Source organism: Megalobrama amblycephala, linkage group LG24, assembly GCF_018812025.1.
Source record: "Megalobrama amblycephala isolate DHTTF-2021 linkage group LG24, ASM1881202v1, whole genome shotgun sequence".
Classification (NCBI taxonomy): domain Eukaryota; kingdom Metazoa; phylum Chordata; class Actinopteri; order Cypriniformes; family Xenocyprididae; genus Megalobrama; species Megalobrama amblycephala.
This window is the reverse complement of record NC_063067.1, coordinates 29,810,743-29,830,738: the sequence shown is the minus strand read 5'-3', so window position 1 is coordinate 29,830,738 and position 19,996 is coordinate 29,810,743. Positions and strand designations below refer to the sequence as shown.

The window sequence follows — 19,996 nt, the reverse complement described above, 5'->3', positions numbered from 1 at the left end:
TTTGGACTAAACCACTCAATTCATATGGATTAATTTTATGATCACTTTATGTACTTTTTGAAGCATCAAAGTGGTAATTATGTAGCTGTCTATGGAGGAACAGAAAGCTCTCAGATTTCATCAAAAAGATCTTCATTTGAGTTCCGAATATGAACGAAAGTCTTACGGGTTTGGAACGTCATGAGGTTCAGTAATTAATGACAGAATTGTCATTTTTGGGTGAACTAAAGGTCCCTTTAAGTCATTAGTCTTTGTGTATATTTAGCTTATGTTTCATTGTTCTCTGGTATAGAATCATGTTTTGTTCATGTAGTGAAGTCAAATCATATATTTTGATATATGATTTGATATTTTGCTTACTGGTAGCAGTTGTTGTTGAATCGGTTGTAGCTCCCAAGGGCTGTCAGGGCCCCCAGACCGATAGCATAAGAAAAGAAGATCTGTGTGGCAGCGTCAATCCATACCTGCCATCATAATCGTCATGACAAGAAGAATTATATAACCATGTCACGTGGCTCTAGTTATTGCTTTAAACATTCAGTGCATGGGAGAATATTTGCTTACAGCGGAAAAAAATGTCTAAAAAAAGCATTTAAAAGTACTAATAAACAGCCAACATCCTAGTAATATGCATGCTAATAAGCAACTAGTTAATAGTGAGAATTGGACCCTAAACTATAAAGTGTTACCAATAAAACATACAAAAACTTAAACTTGTTTTATTTCAACTAGTTGCCAAGGCAAGATTTCTCTTTTTCATTTAGTTTAACTTGATGTACTAATATAACTAAAATAGAAATAAAATTAAAAAAAAAATAATAAAAATATAAAAAACATACAACAAAATTGCTAAAACTTTAACTAGGATTAAAATAAAACTGGAAATATATAAAATATAAAAATAAAAACTAATGCAAAATCTATCATCAATTAATTTATATTATTTCAATGATACTAAAATAACACTGATTGACAGACAATGATCCTGATTCACAATTTATATGGACCAAAACCCCCATCTCTAAACTGTTTTGATAAAATTGTACATTCCGATTTGAACTATGAAATGTGGAATTGCTTGGATATTTGCAACACTTGCCATGGAACATAGACATATAAAAACAAAACACGTGCAGATAGCTTCTCACCTGTGCCTCGGAGAGTTTGCTCCAGTCTGGTTTCAGGTAGTAAATAATGCCATTAAGAGCTCCTGGCAGTGAGACACCATGAACAAACAAGACCACCAGGACCAGATATGGGAACAAAGCTGTGAAATATACAACCTGCACACACATACAGACACATTAATGTACCGCACTCTTATTTTTCCACCTAAATGTAAAACCACTGTAGCTCCTGAAATGAGGTGTGTCTGAATCATCACACATTTATGTTTATTATCACAGTACGAAAGCTTTTCTCTGACAGTCAAGCACAGGAAGAAAAACACTGCATGCACACATATCCGCTGGGAGAGCTAATAATCAGCTTAGTCACGGACAGCACTCTGGCCTTTGATCTATTTTTTTATGTTCGCAACAAACATTTGTAATTGTTCCACTGATGTGTGTGTGTGTGTGTGTGTGTGTGTGTGTGTGTGTGTGTGTGTATGTAAGGGATAATGTACAGTCAGCCAATCATTACTGCAAAATAAACCCTAGCATGCTGATCAGGACCTCGATGCGAAGCAGATAATGACCATCTGACTGTACATTATCCCACTTATTACACTCCAAATAGATACATGAAATATTGATTTGAGTACTTGTAGATTAGCTAAAATCTTCCAATAAGAATGGCCATTACAACATACAAAACAATCTGCAACAATGGTAAAATATCAATTTGTACATTATTATATTTAACGTGTATATATATATATATATATATATATATATATATACACACACACACACAGTAGTACCATTCAAAACTTATTTTTTTTAAATGTTTCTTCTGCTCACCAAGGCTGCATTTATTTGATCAAAAATACAATAAAAACAGTGATATTCTGAAATATTATTACAATTTAAAATAACTGTTTTCTATCTGAATATATTTTAAAATGTAATTTATTCCTGTGATCAAAGCTGAATTTTCAACATCATTAGTCCAGTCTTCAGTGTCACATGATCCTTCAGAAATCATTGTAATATGATGATGTGATGCTCAATAAACATTATTATTATTATCATCAATGTTGAGATCAGTTGTGCTTCTTAATATGTTTGTGGAAACCATGATACATTTTTTTCCGGATTCTTTGATGAATAGAAAGCTCATAAGGACAGCATTTATTTGAAAAAGAAATCTTTTCTGTAAAGTTTTCTGTAGACATGTTATCACTCCTTTTCAGTTCCTTGTTTTTGAGTTCCGTGTTTTTTGTTTCCTTGAATTAACTGGAGACTCAAGCTTCTAGCCATCATCTTTCACAAACATATATTTGTGAAAGTGAAAAAGTGAAAGTGACATGTGAAGGCCAAGTATGGTAACCCATACTTGGAATTTGCCCTCTGCATTTAACCCATCCATTTAGTGCCCACACATTAGGACAGTGTTGGGCACGTTACTTTAAAAAAGTAATTAGTTATAGTTACTAGTTACTTCTCACAAATAGTAACGGAGTTAGTAACTGAGTTACATCATTATAAAAGTAACTAATTACCAGGGAAAGTAACTATTGCGTTACTTTAAAAAATATATATATGTCAAATAACTTGAATGCCCCCATTATTAAATATAAGAATAAATTATTCTTGATCTGACTCGTGACTCATGATCCACTCTTGCTTATGAAATTTCTCTGTACTGTACAATACGTGTTGGTAGCCATTAAAGAAAATGTAGTTTCATATTTATGTTTAAATAATCCTATGTTATGTTTTAAATTCATTTATTGGATTATGAAAAGAGAAACAGCATGAGTAAGATGCATCATAAGATGCGCAATATATCGGGAGGCATGGAGTGGCTCAGACATGATTTTGACCACTTCATTAAGTTTTGTTTTGTAGAAAGCCTTTCTTTAAAGTGAAATTCGTTTTGTAAAAATTATATCTTAATTTTAATCAATGTTTCATCAACCAATTGTCTGGATTTAATAAATAAGAAGCAAATATAGTAGACAATATAATCATGGAGGCACAGGCGCGATCACTGGCGCATGAACTGGAGCGCGTCTTTTAGGCTAAATGAACTGAAACTCAGTGTATAGCTGCTTGCCTCACAGACATGAGAAATATATCTATAGAAAACTTGAAATATCTCAAAAACAAAAAGAAATAGGCTACTCTGATTATGTAGCCTAATCCGAATGAAATGTGCATTCTCTCTCTAGGCGCGTCCAGTATGAGCAGATGATGAGAGTCAGCAATGTCAACTTCATATTTGCAGCCGACAGAAAACATTACTTTATTAATAAACAATTAAAATGTCTCCTTGCTGTTTTGGTCACATTCATAATTATTACTTTTGCCGGTTCTTTATGGCAAGCTTTATGCATGCTCTTGAGTCCTATAGACTATATTACGTAAACACTCATTATTATGGTTTATTCTCTCCAGTAGGCCTATTTAAGAAATTAAATTAATATAAATGTGATTAGTCAACTAATGGCTTAAACGAACAACTACTAGTCGACTAGAAAAACTTATTTCACATATTTTCGATCCAGCATGTCACAAGGGGTATTCTGGTTTGAGCTTGCGCTCAGCTCGCATGCTCACGCACACACAGAGCATCATACATTATTATCAGTTTAAAATTATATTTGTGTATGACTAACCGCAGCACACACCAGAGAAAAAAAACTTTGCAGGTCCTATGGTTGAGAGAGAGCCTACTCGGATGAAAACTGCTTCAGTGAGCTCAATTATAGTAACGCTGCATTTTTTTGCCAGTAACGGTAACTGCGTTGTAACGGGAGAAAAAGTAATTTGTTTGATTACTCCTTACTGAAAAAAGTAACGGCGTTAGTAGCGCCGTTTATTTATAACGCCATTATTCCCATCACTGCATTAGGAGTAGCGAGTAGTGAACACACACACACTGCAAACTAGAGATCAACCGATATATCGATTTACCGATATTTTCCCCGATATTTAAGCATTTTACCATAATCGGATATCGGTTTTGTAATATCAGATTTACTGATAAACGGCGGCATCTTGTGGGTGTTTTGAGAATTGCGCGCAGGATTGCCATTACAGCGCATCTGAGGGGAGACGAGATAACGGCGTGCACAGGTAAACTTACCTGCTTTGCTGTAATTAGTAAACTTTATTTAACATAACAGCCATTAATGCACATATTAGATGTGTTACATAAATGCCTGAAATGTAGCTAGTTTATGCAGCTTGTTTCTAAGAAATAGAGACGAGCTCACGGAGTCACGTAAGATAATCCGTTAAGTCTTGTCCCAATAAAGATGTAACTTTGCATGAATTAAATAATACAGCTATGAATTAACACATGTTGGAAATAAAAGCACTGAATTAAAAGCTGCTGACTTCCACACTCTGCTTGCCTCATCTGAGGTAGTAAACTACCTCAGCTACCCACAAATCAGGTAACCAATTGGACCTCATCTACACACGCTATGGCTCCACCAACAATACACTGGTTACTCCACTACACACCTCAGACCACTTTCTCATCACTTTTAATCTCAACCTGACCGCTAACTCGACACACACTCCACCACATGTTACTTTTCGGCGAAACCTACGCTCCCTCTCACTATCCAACCTATCCTCTTTGGTCTCATCCACACTTCCTCCCCCTAACCAGTTCTCATCACTGGACACTAACAATGCTACTGACACTCTTTGCACCACTCTAACATCTTGCTTAGATAACTTCTGCCCCCTTTGATCCAGACCAGCCCGCGCCACTCCATCTGCCCCCTGGCTCTCTGATGCTCTCCGCGAGCATCAGTCTAGATTCAGGGCTGCAGAGAGGAAGTGGCGCAAATCTAAAGATCCTACTGACCTTAGCTTATATCAGTCACTCCTTTCTTCTTTCTCTACTAATGTCTCCAATGCTAAAACCACATACTATCACACTAAAATTAACAATTCGACTGATTCCCGCACACTTTTCAAAACCTTCTCTTCTCTTCTTTGCCCTCCTCCCCTACCTCCCACATCAGCTTTTACAGCTGATGACTTTGCCACATTCTTCACACATAAAATAGCAACCATCAGCAGCCAATTCTCCACACCACACACTGACAATAACATCTTAACGGAAACCACACAAATTCTCCCCTCCTTCTCCATGCTTTCTGAGGCAGATGTTTCAAAACTCATCCTTTCCAATCACCCTACTACCTGTCCGCTAGACCCTATCCCCACTCATCTTCTTCAGGCCATCTCCTCCTCAGTTGTACCTGCACTCACTCACATTATCAATTCTTCCCTTCACACTGGAACATTTCCCACAGCCTTTAAGCAGGCTAGGATTACCCCACTGCTTAAAAAACCCACTCTGAATCCAGCACTTTTAGAAAACTACAGACCAGTATCCCTTCTTCCTTTCATTGCTAAGACACTTGAGAGAGTTGTATTCAACCAACTGTCTACTTATCTAACACAGAACAACCTCCTGGACAACCACCAGTCTGGTTTCAAGAGTGGACACTCAACTGAGACTGCCTTGCTCTCAGTCACTGAAGCCCTGAGACTGGCACGAGCGACTTCAAAATCATCAGTACTCATCTTACTGGATCTGCTTTTGACACAGTTAACCACCAGATCCTCCTGTCAACCCTCATGTCAAAGGGCATCTCGGGAACCGCACTCCAGTGGTTCAAGTCTTACCTCTCAGGTAGGTCCTTCAGGGTATCTTGGAGAGGTGAGGTGTCCAAGCCACATCATCTTGCTACTGGGGGTACCTCAGGGCTCAGTGCTTGGACCACTTCTCTTCTCCATCTACATGTCATCACTACGATCTGTCATTCAGGATCATGGTTTCTCCTATCACTGTTATGCTGATGACGCACAACTCTACCTCTCATTCCAACCAGATGATCCGATGGTTGCTGGTCACATCGCAGCCTGCCTGACAGCCATTTCTGCCTGGATGAAGGACCACCCCTTCAACTCAACCTTGCAAAGACAGAACTGCTTGTGGTCGGTGCCAACCCAACACTTCATCATAACCTTTCAATTCAACTCAGGTCGTCAATTATTCCTTACATTTATATAGCACTTTTCTGGACACTCAAAGCGCTTTACATATTAAGGGGGAATCTCCTCAACCACCACCAATGTGCAGCATCCACCTAGATGATGTCAACCATTACTCCTTCCAGGACAGCCAGGAACCTTGGAGTGGTGATGGATGATTGTTTAAGCTTCACAGATCATGTTGCGTCAACGGCCCGGTCCTGCAGATTTCCCTTGTACAACATCAGGAAGATTAGACCCTTCCTATCGGAACATTCCACACAAATTCCTGTCCAAGCTCTTGTTCTATCCAGACTGGACTATTGTAATGCTCTCTTGGCTGGCCTTCCAGCATGCACTGTCAAGCCTCTACAACTGATCCAGAATGCTGCAGCAAGACTGGTCTTCAACGAACCGAATAGAGCGCACATCACTCCTCTCTTCATCAGTCTGCATTGGCTGCCGGTAGCTGCTCACATCCAATTCAAGGCTCTGATGTTTGCCTACAGAACGACCGCTGGCTCTGCCCCACTGCCCCTCCAGAAACTTGCGTTCTGCAAGTGAACAGCGCCTTGTGGTGCCATCACAAAGGGGCACAAAATCACTCTCACGGACCTTCTCCGGGTCTGTTCCTGGCTGGTGGAATGACCTACCACGCTCTATCTGAGCAGCTGAGTCTCTAGCCATTTTCAAAAAAATGCTAAAGACGTATCTTTTTCGTCAGCACTTGACCCAGTAATAGTAGCACTTACCTTGATTTCTATTCTTCTTCTATCTATTTGTGTATTTATTTAAAAAAAAAAGAATTCCTTGCTACAAGCACGTTACTGTCATAACAGTGACTTCGCACAGCACTTACATACTGTTGTTCTCATGTTGTTTTGATTGATTCTACTATTCTCATTTGTAAGTCGCTTTGGATAAAAGCGTCTGCTAAATGACTAAATGTAAAATGTAAATGTGAATTTAATTCTCTCTCTGTTGTCTATGCTCATCATTAGTCTCGTGAAGTCGTCTGCATTTTGCTGTTCACTCAGAGGGCTGACGCTCAGGAAATGGTGCACGGCCACCGCATGTAACTTTTAACATGATTCACTTGTTTAAATCACCGTAATTATATAAACATTTACTATATAACCATAAATTCACTAATAAACATCCAAGTAAACTTCTTCACTCTTTAGCCTATTAAACAGCTTATAAATCTACTAAAACTGTAGTTTAAAATTAAATATTACATTTCTGCAAAGTTGATATGACTCCTGTCTTTATTTTCTTCATTTGAAAACATTAGCCATTCTACATTTATTTTGCTTATTGTTAACATTAGTGTTGCTGCTGATGCTTTTTATAAATAAAATTATTTTTGTAATATGAAGATTAAAATTAACATGAAAAACTACTAATTTTTTTACAAAAAAAGTAACAGTGCACTTTTTTATTTTTTACACTTTGGTGTACAAATAAGATTTGTTTTGTTTTCTATGCAAGGAGGGAGTGATTGTTATAAATAAAATTGTTTGTTCAGTTCAGTGGTGTTGTAATCGTGTCAAAAACAGAAATATAACAGTAAATAAATATCGGTTCTGCATATCGGTTATCGGGCAGATAAACACACAAATTATTGCTATCACTATCAGTATCAGTTCTAAAAAAATCAATATCGGTCAATCACTACTGCAAACTGTGGACACACAAACACAGGGCAGTGGGCAGCCATTTTGTTTTGGTGCCCGGGGAGTGGTTGGGGTTAGGTGCCTTGCTCAAGGGCACCTCAAGTCATTTCCTGCTGCTATTGAGACTCAACCCACAACCTTCAGGTTACCAATCTGACTCTCTAACCATTATGCCATTGGGCCACAACTGCCCCCAATTTGTACCTTTCCAGCTGACTTGACACCCTTCCAGATGCAGAAGTAGACGATGACCCATGTAGCAAGGAGGCACAAGACCATGTAACCGCTGATGTCACCCACTTCATCCAAACCACCAGAGAGACGTAGCACTTTACGCCTGATCAAGAAAGAAAGAAACATTTTGTCAAACTACTGTAAACTGGCTATTCCAAAAATTAAGCAAAAAAGGTTTGAGAGACCATGCTATATTGTAAAAGTAATAACAATATTAATATTGACAATACAGCAAGGCCTTGTTGCATTTTCAAATAGTTAATACATAAAAAAAATATTATTAAAAACAGTATTTTATTTTGTTTTTATTGAAAATATATTAAAAGATGTCATATATTTAAAAAAAAATATTATCTCTATTATTATGCAAATGAAGTGCAGTGATATACACAGCAGGTGAACAGGTGTTTCGCATTATAACCTTTACCATATCTGTTTTATTACTACAGTTGGAATGCAGTATTGACCAATCAGTATCCAGGATCAGAACTATCTGTTTTATAATGCAGATTTTGCCGTCATCATTTACTCACCCTCAAGTTGTTCCAAACCTGTATGAATTTCTTTCTTCTATTGAGCACAAAAGAAGATATTTTGAAGAATATGGGTAAACCAAACCTAACTATGGAAGTCAATGGGGCCCGTCAACTGTTTGGTTTCCCATATTCTTCAAAATATCTTCTTTTGCATTCAGCAGAAGACAGAAATTCATACAGGTTTGGAACAACTTGAGGGCGAGCAAATGATGACAGAATTTTCATTTTTGGGTGAACTATTCCTTTAAGAGCTTTAACAGCTCATCTGATGGCACAATACTTTCACAAATGTCACAAATCTGTGCCAGGGCCTAATCAGATTTGAAAACATTTCAAAGACACTTACTCCCAGAACTCCATAACAGATGATCGCAAACCCGTGGGCTCCTGGCAGCTGGCACTGTGGTTGAGGGAGGAGACGTTAAGAGGGGAAGGGGACAGTGACTGATTGAAACACACCCGGCTGAAGTTAGTGGTACAGTTGACCGTGTTCCACTCATGTCCACATGTGGCCCACGGCAGAGGGGACGTGAAGGAGTGGGCCAGAAAGTACAAGCCCCATACCAGAACCATGATGTAGTAGGTGTTGCAGAAGAACACGATCACCATTGATGCCAGACCAAGCCCTAGAGGAAAGAAAGATGCTGCCCTTCTTCACCCTGCTCCAATACATGCTATGTCTCATGCTGGACAATATTAAAAGCCAGACAGATCAATATTCTGTTTTGCCATTAAAAATGAAAGACAATTACTGGCAGGACCAGGTATGGATCCGTTTAACGAGTGGCTGTTGTAAAGTACAAATGCATCTGGCTGTTAATAATACTCCACCTTTAAAAAGAGGCGCGATGTTCCATGTGGCGACCCCACCTTGTTTCATAAACTGACCCAGTGCGATCTCCAGGAAGAACACTGGAATACCCCCAAAGAATACCATCAGAATGTAGGGGATCATAAACACACCTGCAACACACAAGAAGTGACCAAATATTCAATAGCCAAACAGGAAACACTTTTTTATCTAAATGACATGGTAGGGGAATGACTACCCTTGTGACAGAAGTACACCTATGCATACTTTTAAAAAGAGTTCTTATTACAGAAATAATACGATTCAAAAGAATATACTTAAAGGGTTAGTTCACCCAAAAATGAAATTTCGGTCATTAATTACTCACCTTCATGTTGTTCCAAGACCTTCGTTCATCTTCGGAACAGAATTTAAAATATTTTTGTTGAAATCCAAGAGGTTTCTGATCCCCAAGTGAAAGCAACGATAGTAAAGACATAGTTAAAACTGTCGACATGACTACAGTGATTCAACCTTGATTTTATGAAGCGACGAGAATACTTTTTGTGTGCAAGAACAAAACAAAAATAACGACTTTAATCAACAATTTCTTCTCTTCCCTGTCATTCTCCTAAGCAGTTGATGTAGTAAACACAATGCAGCGCTTCCAGGTTCTATGTCAGAATGCCAGTTTAGTATTGGTCGACGCTGTACACGTGAGCAGCACGACGCATGCGTGTGATGCTGACACAGGAGGCGGCCAATAATGAGTCGGCGTTCTGTAGGGGTGAAACAGTTCTCGGTAAAAAATCAAGCCGTACCGTTCTACACACTCGGTTCGGCACGCACTTGCGCCGCGATTCATCAATATCTGACGACGCATACGCATCTATAATATGGTTTGCAGAAAATAAATGAAACAGACAAATAGAGTTAGGCTAATGTTTGTTTCTGTCGATGGATACACATTCTGGCTTCCCCTAAACTTTGTTCAATGCGAGTGCCGTACACTCTATATGACCAGTCATTTTGCCGTCAGCACCCGGGTGTTGATAGAGCACGAGCGCACGAGCGCACACTGCACACGTTGCTATCCGCGTTTAAACAACTCATTTAAACCTTGCCAATTTAAACATTTGAGTGCAAGTTGCGAAAGAGAACGCGCACGCTGTGAGAAGATTTGTGCACTCATCTGAAGCGCGCACATGGAAGCGCGTATACAGCGTGCAAATATTGAGGTCTATTTCGAGTCTTGTTCTTGAACGGACAAATTCACACAAAATTATGTCAACATGCCCGTCTTGGCGAGTATCCTAGCAAGCATAGTCGGTTAGGTCTTAAGTGAACTTATACGCTCGAGAACGAACGCATGTGTTCAGTATCAGTGTACAGATCCGTGTATTATGTCTTAAAGAGACAGCAGCCCTTGCATTCCTGAAGTTTGAATGTGTTTTTAATGTTAATCAAACAACAACAAAAGACATGGAAATCACTCATTGCTTATGACTGAATAGTAACTTAAAGGTGCCCTAGAACTTCTTTTTAAAAGATGTAATATAAGTCTAAGGTGTCCCCTGAATGTGTCTGTGAAGTTTCAGCTCAAAATACCCCATAGATTTTTTTTTTATTAATTTTTTTAACTGCCTATTTTGGGGCATCATTAACTATGCACCGATATATAGGTTGCGGCCCCTTTAATTCTCGTGCTCCCCCGCCCCCGGAGCTTGTGCTTGCCTTGAACAGCATAAACAAAGTTCACACAGCTAATATAACCCTCAAAATGGATCTTTACAAGATGTTCGTCATGCATGCTGCGTGCATACATCGGATCATGTGAGTATTGTATTTATTTGGATGTTTACATTTGATTCTGAATGAGTTTGATGGTGCTCCATGGCTAAAGCTAACATTACACACTGTTGGAGAGATTTATAAAGAATGAAGATGTGTTTATGAATTATACAGACTGCAAGTGTTTAAAAATGAAAATAGCGATGGCTCTTGTCTCCGTGAATACAGTAAGAAACGATGGTAACTTTAACCACATTTAACAGTACATTAGCAACATGCTAACGAAACATTTAGAAAGACAATTTACAAATATCACTAAAAATATCATGTTATCATGGATCATGTCAGTTATTATCGCTCCATCTGCCATTTTTCGCTATTGTTCTTGCTTGCTTACCTAGTCTGATGATTCAGCTGTGCACATCCAGACGTCCTGCCCTTGTCTAATGGCTTGAACATGGGCTGGCATATGCAAATATTGGGGGCGTACATATTAATGATCCTGACTGTTACGTAACAGTCGGTGTTATGTTGAGATTCGCCTGTTCTTCGGAGGTCTTTTAAACAAATGATATTTATATAAGAAGAAGGAAACAATGGAGTTTGAAACTCACTGTATGTCTTTTCCATGTACTGAACTGTTGTTATTCAACTATGCCAAGTTAAATTCAATATTTAGTTCTAGGGCACCCTTTAATAATGTATAATGATTGAACTTTATTTAATTTATACAGTGAAGATTACATGCAATGTTGTTTTACATTTTATTAGCTTCTTTATTCAAATTCTGTACCTGAAAACTGGATACATGAAAAACCTGAAAAGCTTTATTTATTTGTATCTTTGCTTTACTGTATTTATTTGTGCCATTTGATCATTTGTTCTTATTTTCTTTATTTTTATTTGAAAGTAGTAATTTTTTACCTGAACATAGCACATTCCGAACCGTACCGAAACCGTGAGCCTAAAATCGTGATACAAACCGAACCATGAGTAATCTGAACCATTGCACCCCTAGCGTTCTGACATAGAACCTGCAAGCGCTGCACTGTGTTCACTACATCAACAGCGTAGGAGACTGACAGGGGAGAAGAAATTGCTAAATAAAGTCGTTATTTTTGTTTTGTTTTTGCCGCTTCATAAAATTAAGGTTGAATCACTGTAGTCACATGGACTATTTTAACGATGTCTTTATTACCTTTCTGGACCTTGAAAGTGGTGGTTATATTGCTGGCTATGGACGAGTCATATACCTCTCAGATTTAATCAAAAATATCTTCATTTGTGTTCCGAAGATGAATGAAGGTCTTACAGGTGTGGAACGACATGAGAGAATTAATGTAATTAATGACAGAATTTTCATTTTTGGGTGAACTAACCCTTTAAGTGTGAATGTTTTAGACACTTTACAGCACTTCACTCTGACGTCAATCGAACCCGGGTTCACACAAAAAAAGGGCTAGCACCCTAAGGCCGTGTGTCTACCAAAGCCTATCTGAGAGCGCTTCAGCAGTTTTTTCTGTTAAGGCGCTTTGTTGCTATGATATGGAATATCTGCGGCACTGTTACTTGTTACTGATTTCACAGATAATTTGTTCCAGACTAAAAATGTCGACACAATGCAGAGTACTTGCTATGTATGTTTGGAGACCTGCATTATTAATTTCTCATCCATTTTGTTCCTCTGCTTGTTAATGTCATTGTACTGCAAGAATGTTGTGACAGTTGGTTGGTGTTGTATTTGTCCTGCCCCTCCTCCACTCTGATTGGACAGCAGGCTAAAAAGTAACAGCAATGAGCGCAGCGTTTTACTCAAAGTTGAACATTCTTCAACTCGAGGCGACCGGTAAAAAATGTAGAGTGCTCAGCGCTTGAGCGTGAAAAAGATCCACATTAAGCTCATGGCGTTTAAAAAACATGGCGCTCCCATTGAAAACAATTGGAAAAGTACGTTAGCCATGGGAAAAAACGCTTTTTTGGACACACAGCCTAAGGGTGTTCACACTCACCGTTCAGTTCTCTTGGTTCTTTTGGTCTGGACCAAAAAGAAAATAATACATTTATGTCTGGTTCACTTTGCATTCACACTGTCATTTTTAAGACCGTAAGATACAATAAAAAAAAATTTACAAAAGGCTTTTATGACATATGTTCTGGGCTAAATCCGCTTGTTGTATGTGTGTATATACGATGGTATTTTTACAAGCTGAGAATTTGTGAATTTGTAAAAGAGTCAAAACCACAACAGGAATTCCTCTGTAACACAAATGCCTGTACCAAACTGTAACTGGCAGCATTGCGGCTATGACAGGGAAAAAAAAGTTACTTCATGTCCTCTTTTTGGTTAGTTTAGAAGTCTTTGGTCTGTGTTGCATTCATATTTCAGAGTTAATTTAGAAGCAGTCCATTTGTTTGGTGCGTACCGGGGTCAGAAGGCAGCGGTCACACTTATTCAAATGAACCGCACAAACAGAGCAATCGCCTGCCAAGTGTGAACACACCCTAAGTATGTGGTTATTCTTTATTTAAAGTGACACTGTTATGGTGTAATTACACAAATATGTACTAGGTAACATTAATTAACAACATGTACTTACTATAGGATTAATGTTAAGGTTTAGGGTTAGTTGGTTGTAATTATGTATAATTTTCTGTTATTACTACAGTAAATACATGTAATGTGTAATTACATCACCTTAAATTAAAGTGTTACCAAAAGATGCAGAAACATAGCCATAAAAGTGTACTCTCTTCAAATACACTTAAGTGGCCTTAATATACATATATATATTAAGTTTTGAAGTACACTTCAAGTGCACATTAATACAATTAAGCACACTTCTTTTTCACAACACTCTCAAAAATGAAATTCTGTCATCGTTTACTCAATATCATTCTGTTCCAAACCTGTATGACTTTCTCTCATCTATCGAAACACATAACACCGTGTCTGTCTACACCATTGTGCTGCGCCGCAACAACTTGAGGTTGTCTACACTGGATGCAGCAAAGTGACCCTTTGCAAATCCATTTGTTCTTCTTGTAAGAAGTACTCTCAGAGCACTTGAAGTACATCAGAAATAGGACAGAGCATCAGTTTACTGTCGGGAATCTGTTGTGTCGCTGCACCGCATTAAGTGTAGACAGCATCGCTCATTATAATGGATTCTATTTGCTTTTGTCATATCACGACCAGCGTAGACACGGTGTAAGAAGATATTATTATTCCAAACAACATTGGACCAACATTAACTTTCACTTTTGTGAACAAAAAAAATCCTTTTTTTTGTGTTCAGTTTAGAATGACATGAAATGCATAGTATATGATGACAGAATGTACATTTTTGGCTGTACTATCCCTTTAAGTAAACCTTAAAACATACTCTTTGTGTATGTAAGAGAGAGAGCAAAATAGATTAGGTCCATTGCAAATCATGTTGTTTACAGACAGATAAAGAATCCAATGGTTTAGTATCAACTCAATAGACACAACTGACACTGTTCTTGAGATGGCGTCTGAATCTTATGACACTGACACTGACTTATTGACGTGCTTCAGCTGGCACGAAAAACAGAAAGTGAAGGGGAAACAAAAAAGCTGATAACTCTAGGCAGCGTACATCACCACCTTCATGCGTCAGAAGAGCTGCGCAGATGGTTAATGTTACAAGAGAGGGAGAGGAGAACAAAGAACAGAGTGTCAATTCTTCAACCTTTGATAAACTCAGGCCATGAACATTAGACAGCCATTGTCCTTCCTCTTTCTTCCTGTCTGTCGGGCACACATTTATTTTTCTCAGCGCTTTGACCTTCTAACTTATCTCTACCGGCAGATACTTCATTACATTTCAGATGTTTTAGCCAATTAGTGTTAAGAGTGTGTATGACAGAACAACAGAAGGTTTTCTGACTCAGGGTCACTGACTGTTCATTAAAGGGATAGTTCACCCAAAAATAAGAATGATCCCAAGATTTACTCACCCTAAAGCCATCCTAGGTGTATATGACTATCTTCTTTCAGACGAACACAATCAGAGATATGTTAAAAAATATCTTTAGTCCTCCAAGCCAAGGTTTATAATGGCTGTGAATTAAAGCCAAAAATAATGCATCCATCCACGAAAAAAAAAGTAATCCATATGACTCCAGTGGGTTGATAAAGGCCTTCTGAAGCGAAGCGATGCGTTTTTGTAAGAAAAATATCCATATTTAAAACTTTATCAATTCAAATAACTAGCTTCTGGCTATTTTTCATATATTTTACCTTTATTCTACACCTCTGTATCCATTGTCATATGAACGGCTTGTTTGACTTCCTGCTTCTATGAAGCCGCTCCCTCTGAAATACACAAAGTGCTCAGATTGGTTAGCCGGCCCAGTGTATCCAGAGCCATCGTGATTCGCTGAAGCGTCCGGAAACGCCACGCCCCTTACCATTACCGGTGGTTAAGGTTACGCGGGCTTCGGTGGAAATGTAAATAACGGCGTCTATATTGCTGTATCAAATTGAGCCCAAATCAGACCCAGGTGAAAAGGGTCAAGCTCTCTGCAACGGCATTTTTAAAGGATGTTTATGAATGATATTTCATTTAGTATTTGTGTCAAAGTGTTGGTATTAAAGCTTTACTGTAGCCGAATACATGACTGAGTAATGTTAGTAGCATTTTTGTAAAGGTAGCGTTTAATTTATAGCATGAACAACTGTTTGTCTATGAACATAGAAGTTTGTTGGCATTTGTTGGAGAAGTATGCAATATAATTTAGCTAATGTTAACTGGCTAGAAGCAAAAATGCGTTGGTCTTTGTTTACGTGCCTAATGCAACCAAAAAATAGCAACAGAACTATACGTTTAAAAGACATGTACATACAATAAAACATACTTACAGTTTGGGGGCGATAAACAGCAGCTTCTGCTTTTAAAGTGGGAACTGCTTCATCTTTCAGTAATAGCCTTTGTGCAAACCCAGCATTGAACTCATGTAGATTCTGGAAGCTGTCTTCTGCGCCGCATCCAGTGTAGAAAATATCACAGATTATAATGGGTCTTATTATCTTTTGACGCATCACGCCGCTCGCGTCCGGTGTACACAACTATTCCGCTTCCACATGCCACGCCACATGGCCTCGCCCACTTTGTTGCGTGTTCCCAGGGGCGTGTTTTGCAGGGTTTATGATGTCACCCACCCGGGAAGAAGCTCGTTGTAGTCCAAACCGGTCGTTTTTGTAGGCAATAAACTACCTTAACTTTACAAGACAATATCTCCGTTTGCATTGAACTTTCAGCGCTGTAACTTTGCAGATACTGTTTATGCTCAAGCAACAACATTACACACTAACTAAAGTTAAAAAAGTGAAATCGCATTGAACCACCCCTTTAAATTTTAAATTTTTAAATTGACTTTGATTTGACACGCAACGTAATGAGGAACACGGAGACGCAGAGGATAGAGCAAAACAAAACACCGGTCACGAATTAGAAGTCTAAAACGAAAGAGAAATGTCAGAGGATTTCGATAAAAGAGAAGAGGAGCGTGAGTTTGTTGCACAGCCCTATTTATTTAAACCACAAGAGGCGTCTAAGCTTTCGATACTCCAACATCCCGCGTCATACAGAGGATTACTCATTTGGTTGACTTGAGCATCCTGCGTACCGGAATCCACCGGAAGCTAGTTATTTGAATTTATAAAGTTTTAAATATGGTTATTACAAAAACGTATTGCTTCGCTTCAGAAGGCCTTTATTAACCACCTGGAGTCATATGGAATACTTTTTCTTATGGATAAATGCATAATTTTTGGCTTCAAAACGCAGCCCCCCCATTTCACAACCATTATAAACCTTGGATCACTAAATATATCTCCGATTGTGTTTGTCTAAAAGAAGATAGTCATATACACCAAGGATGGCTTGAGGGTGAGTAAATCATGGTATCATTTTCATTTTTGGGTGAACTATCCCTTTGATAATGGAGTATAGCAATGAAAATCTGGTCTCAAGTCTTTTAGACCCAACATATATGTATGTGTTCGGTTAGATATGATTATATATGTGAGTGTATATATCTCACCTCCTCCGTTCTTATAACAGAGGTAAGGAAATCTCCAGACGTTTCCAAGGCCAACAGCAAATCCAACACAGGACATGATAAAGTCCATTTGTCTGCTCCATGTTTGTCGATCTGGATGCCCCAGTTCTGTGTTGGGCTCGCCTGTATCCACCAAACCCGCACAAACACTGGGCTCAGACACCTCTGTATTGGACCCCTCAGTCTCTGACACCAAAGGACGGGCCACTTCTGCTTCCTCCTGAGATTCATCCTCACACGTCCCTCCATCATCTGAGAGAGAGAGAGATGAACATGAATTTGTGAATGTATTGCCTCTTTTGCTTTAATGACAGCAGAATTTGAGCTGATATGAAGTCATATATATATATATATATATATATATATATATGGCTATATGTATAAATTTAATGCAAATGCACCCATACAGCATGAGGGTTTGATTGATTACTGTGTTCCTATGACATCAGTGGCAGTTTATGCATGTCAGAGATGCAGTTGAATCCAGATTGGAGCGGATTGAAGGACTGTGTGTGTGAGAGAGAGCATGTGTAAGGAAGAAAGTGAAAGAGAGACACTTGATACAGGTAAATACATGAAGAGACCAGATCCGGATCCTGTTCAGACAGATCGAGAGTTTTAAGAACAGTCCGTCTAATGGAAAGATACATTACACCAAACACCATTCTGATTCCTTTATAGATTACATTTCATGTCAAAGACACAGCCATTAAATGTAATTAAAATGTATTTCTTGTTATTATCAAATAGGCAGGCGAACAAACAAAAACAAAAAGTCATTCTTACTGGAGAAATGCTCTTCTGGCGACATGCCGCGCGCTGGCCAGCAGGAGCGCCGCGCGCCCGAGAATTTACAAATAACGGTCTTTAACGTTTTTATAGATTTATTTACTTTTAATTCGCGTTGTTCAGTACTTTTCCGTGGGGTTGCTGTCTGGTTGTTTACAGAAATTGATCTTCAGCAGAAGGTCGATAAGATTGAGCTCCAAATTATAATAATTGACGTGCGTCGCAGGCAGACGAGGAATAAGAGGGTCTCAAAAGCAGTCGACAAAGCACTTGAAGGTAAGCCTGAAGAATCGCATGGATGTCGGTTAAACGAGAATGATAGTAAGTCTTAAGGAATCTCCGGTTTGGTAAAGTAATATAACTGGAAAGCAGGTGTGCTGTTGGCGCCCGTCTCGTTGGATATTACACCGCTCTAAGCATCAGCGCTCAGTCAGCTCGCAGCGTCCCAGCGATCACGCGCGGCGCGGCGCTGTGATTGGCTGACGAATGTGCGCTCATCTGTGATTGGCTGATGGGCGGCGAAGACACGTAAAAACGCGTACCTGACTAGAGACGCGTACAGATAAAATATATCCTATCAACTCTAATATTTCTAAATATCTGGACATTAACAGCTCATGTTCTTTTTGTAAGCTAGACATTTGCTCATCTGTTTTATGATTGCCCTGTATCCAAACAATTTTGGTCCGACCTCGGCTCCTATATTTTCAATTCTACCAATGTTAATCATTCTTTCAGTCTAAAAGACATTATTTTTTATTAAACGGATGACAAAAATAGACCTCTTGAGTACATTGTTAATTTCTTTATTTTATATGGCAAATTCTTTATTCATAAACAAAAGGCTGCAAATAATATTCCATCTTATCCCCATTTCAAAACTGAATTAATATCACTTCTCAAATCTCTTCGATATACTGTATAAATAACAAAAAATCCCTAAAATTTATAAAATAATATGAAGAAATGTTTAAAGAAAATACATATATTTAAAAGTATTCCCTATATATTAATGTCTGTATATTATTGCACCAATAATGATAGTGTATACAATCTTGTATCTTTGTCGTCTTCTGATTTTCATTTTTTTGTATAACCCTTGTTGTTGTTGTGTTTTTTTTTTTTGTTTTTTTTGTTTTTTGTATATGTGTATTTGTATGCAATTCCTTCACAATGTTCTTATGTTACTGAGCATTAATAATAAAAAAAAAGAGAGACAGATACAAACTATGCATCTACACTCCCTTAGGAACGTACATTGCTATGCAGTTTTCCCATGTTGACGAGCAATGTCAGGAGAAGATGTGTTGGACTTGTGAATTTCAGAGATAAACTGCTAGCCTGACTAAAATATATACTGAAATGCATCGAGTGAGCAACTCATGAAGTATCACTGCTGGTTTAATTTGAGTACACTGGGTTGATTATTAGCTTGAGGACCTGGTGAAAAAGGAAGAATAAGTGTGGTTTGGTAAAAGGAAGTTACCTGCCTTGAACTGATGTTTCCTGGACTTAACCCTTCTGTTGAAGTGATCGCTTTCAGAATTCTATGCAGCATTTTTTTTAAATGTATTTTAACAAATTTATTTGTCTGACATATAAGCTTTCGAATTTGGGCGGATGTCATTGTTTTTAAAGAAAGGTTAAGGTGTTGATGCACAGGGCAACTTTTTGAGCAATGTTGCTGAGCGATGTTGTTTGGGCACTTTCCCATTGAGAATGGGCAACAAATTTCTATCTGGACATTTTAGATTGAAATTTCTCAATGGGAAAGTGCCCAAACATCATCGCTCAAAAAGTTGCCTTGTGTGTAATCACCTTTAAAGGGTTAGTTCACTCAAAAATAAAATTTCTGTCATTAATTACTCACCTTCATGTCGTTCCACACCCGTAAGTCCTTCGTTCATCTTCGGAACACAAATTAAG

At 38.3% G+C, this 19,996-nt stretch overlaps 1 protein-coding gene across 3 annotated transcripts in view; it reads right to left on the bottom strand.

Moving 5' to 3' along the window:
• The window catches only part of si:ch211-117c9.5 (sodium- and chloride-dependent creatine transporter 1), a 35,417-nt gene extending 15,421 nt beyond the window's left edge, over nt 1–19,996 (bottom strand). Inside the window, exons 1-8 of one of the 3 annotated variants that reach the window (XM_048178231.1) lie at nt 18,068–18,510; nt 17,689–17,787; nt 17,264–17,533; nt 9,445–9,576; nt 8,960–9,239; nt 8,048–8,180; nt 1,149–1,283; nt 361–464 (exon numbers count right to left, since the gene is read on the bottom strand). In XM_048178231.1, coding sequence (XP_048034188.1) covers nt 361–464; nt 1,149–1,283; nt 8,048–8,180; nt 8,960–9,239; nt 9,445–9,576; nt 17,264–17,351 — 872 coding nt within the window. In that variant the 5' untranslated portion in view covers nt 17,352–17,533; nt 17,689–17,787; nt 18,068–18,510. Of the gene's footprint in view, nt 1–360; nt 465–1,148; nt 1,284–8,047; nt 8,181–8,959; nt 9,240–9,444; nt 9,577–17,263; nt 17,534–17,688; nt 17,788–18,067; nt 18,513–19,940 lie in introns of those variants that run through there. The other 2 variants (XM_048178228.1, XM_048178229.1) reach the window with 2 other exon arrangements.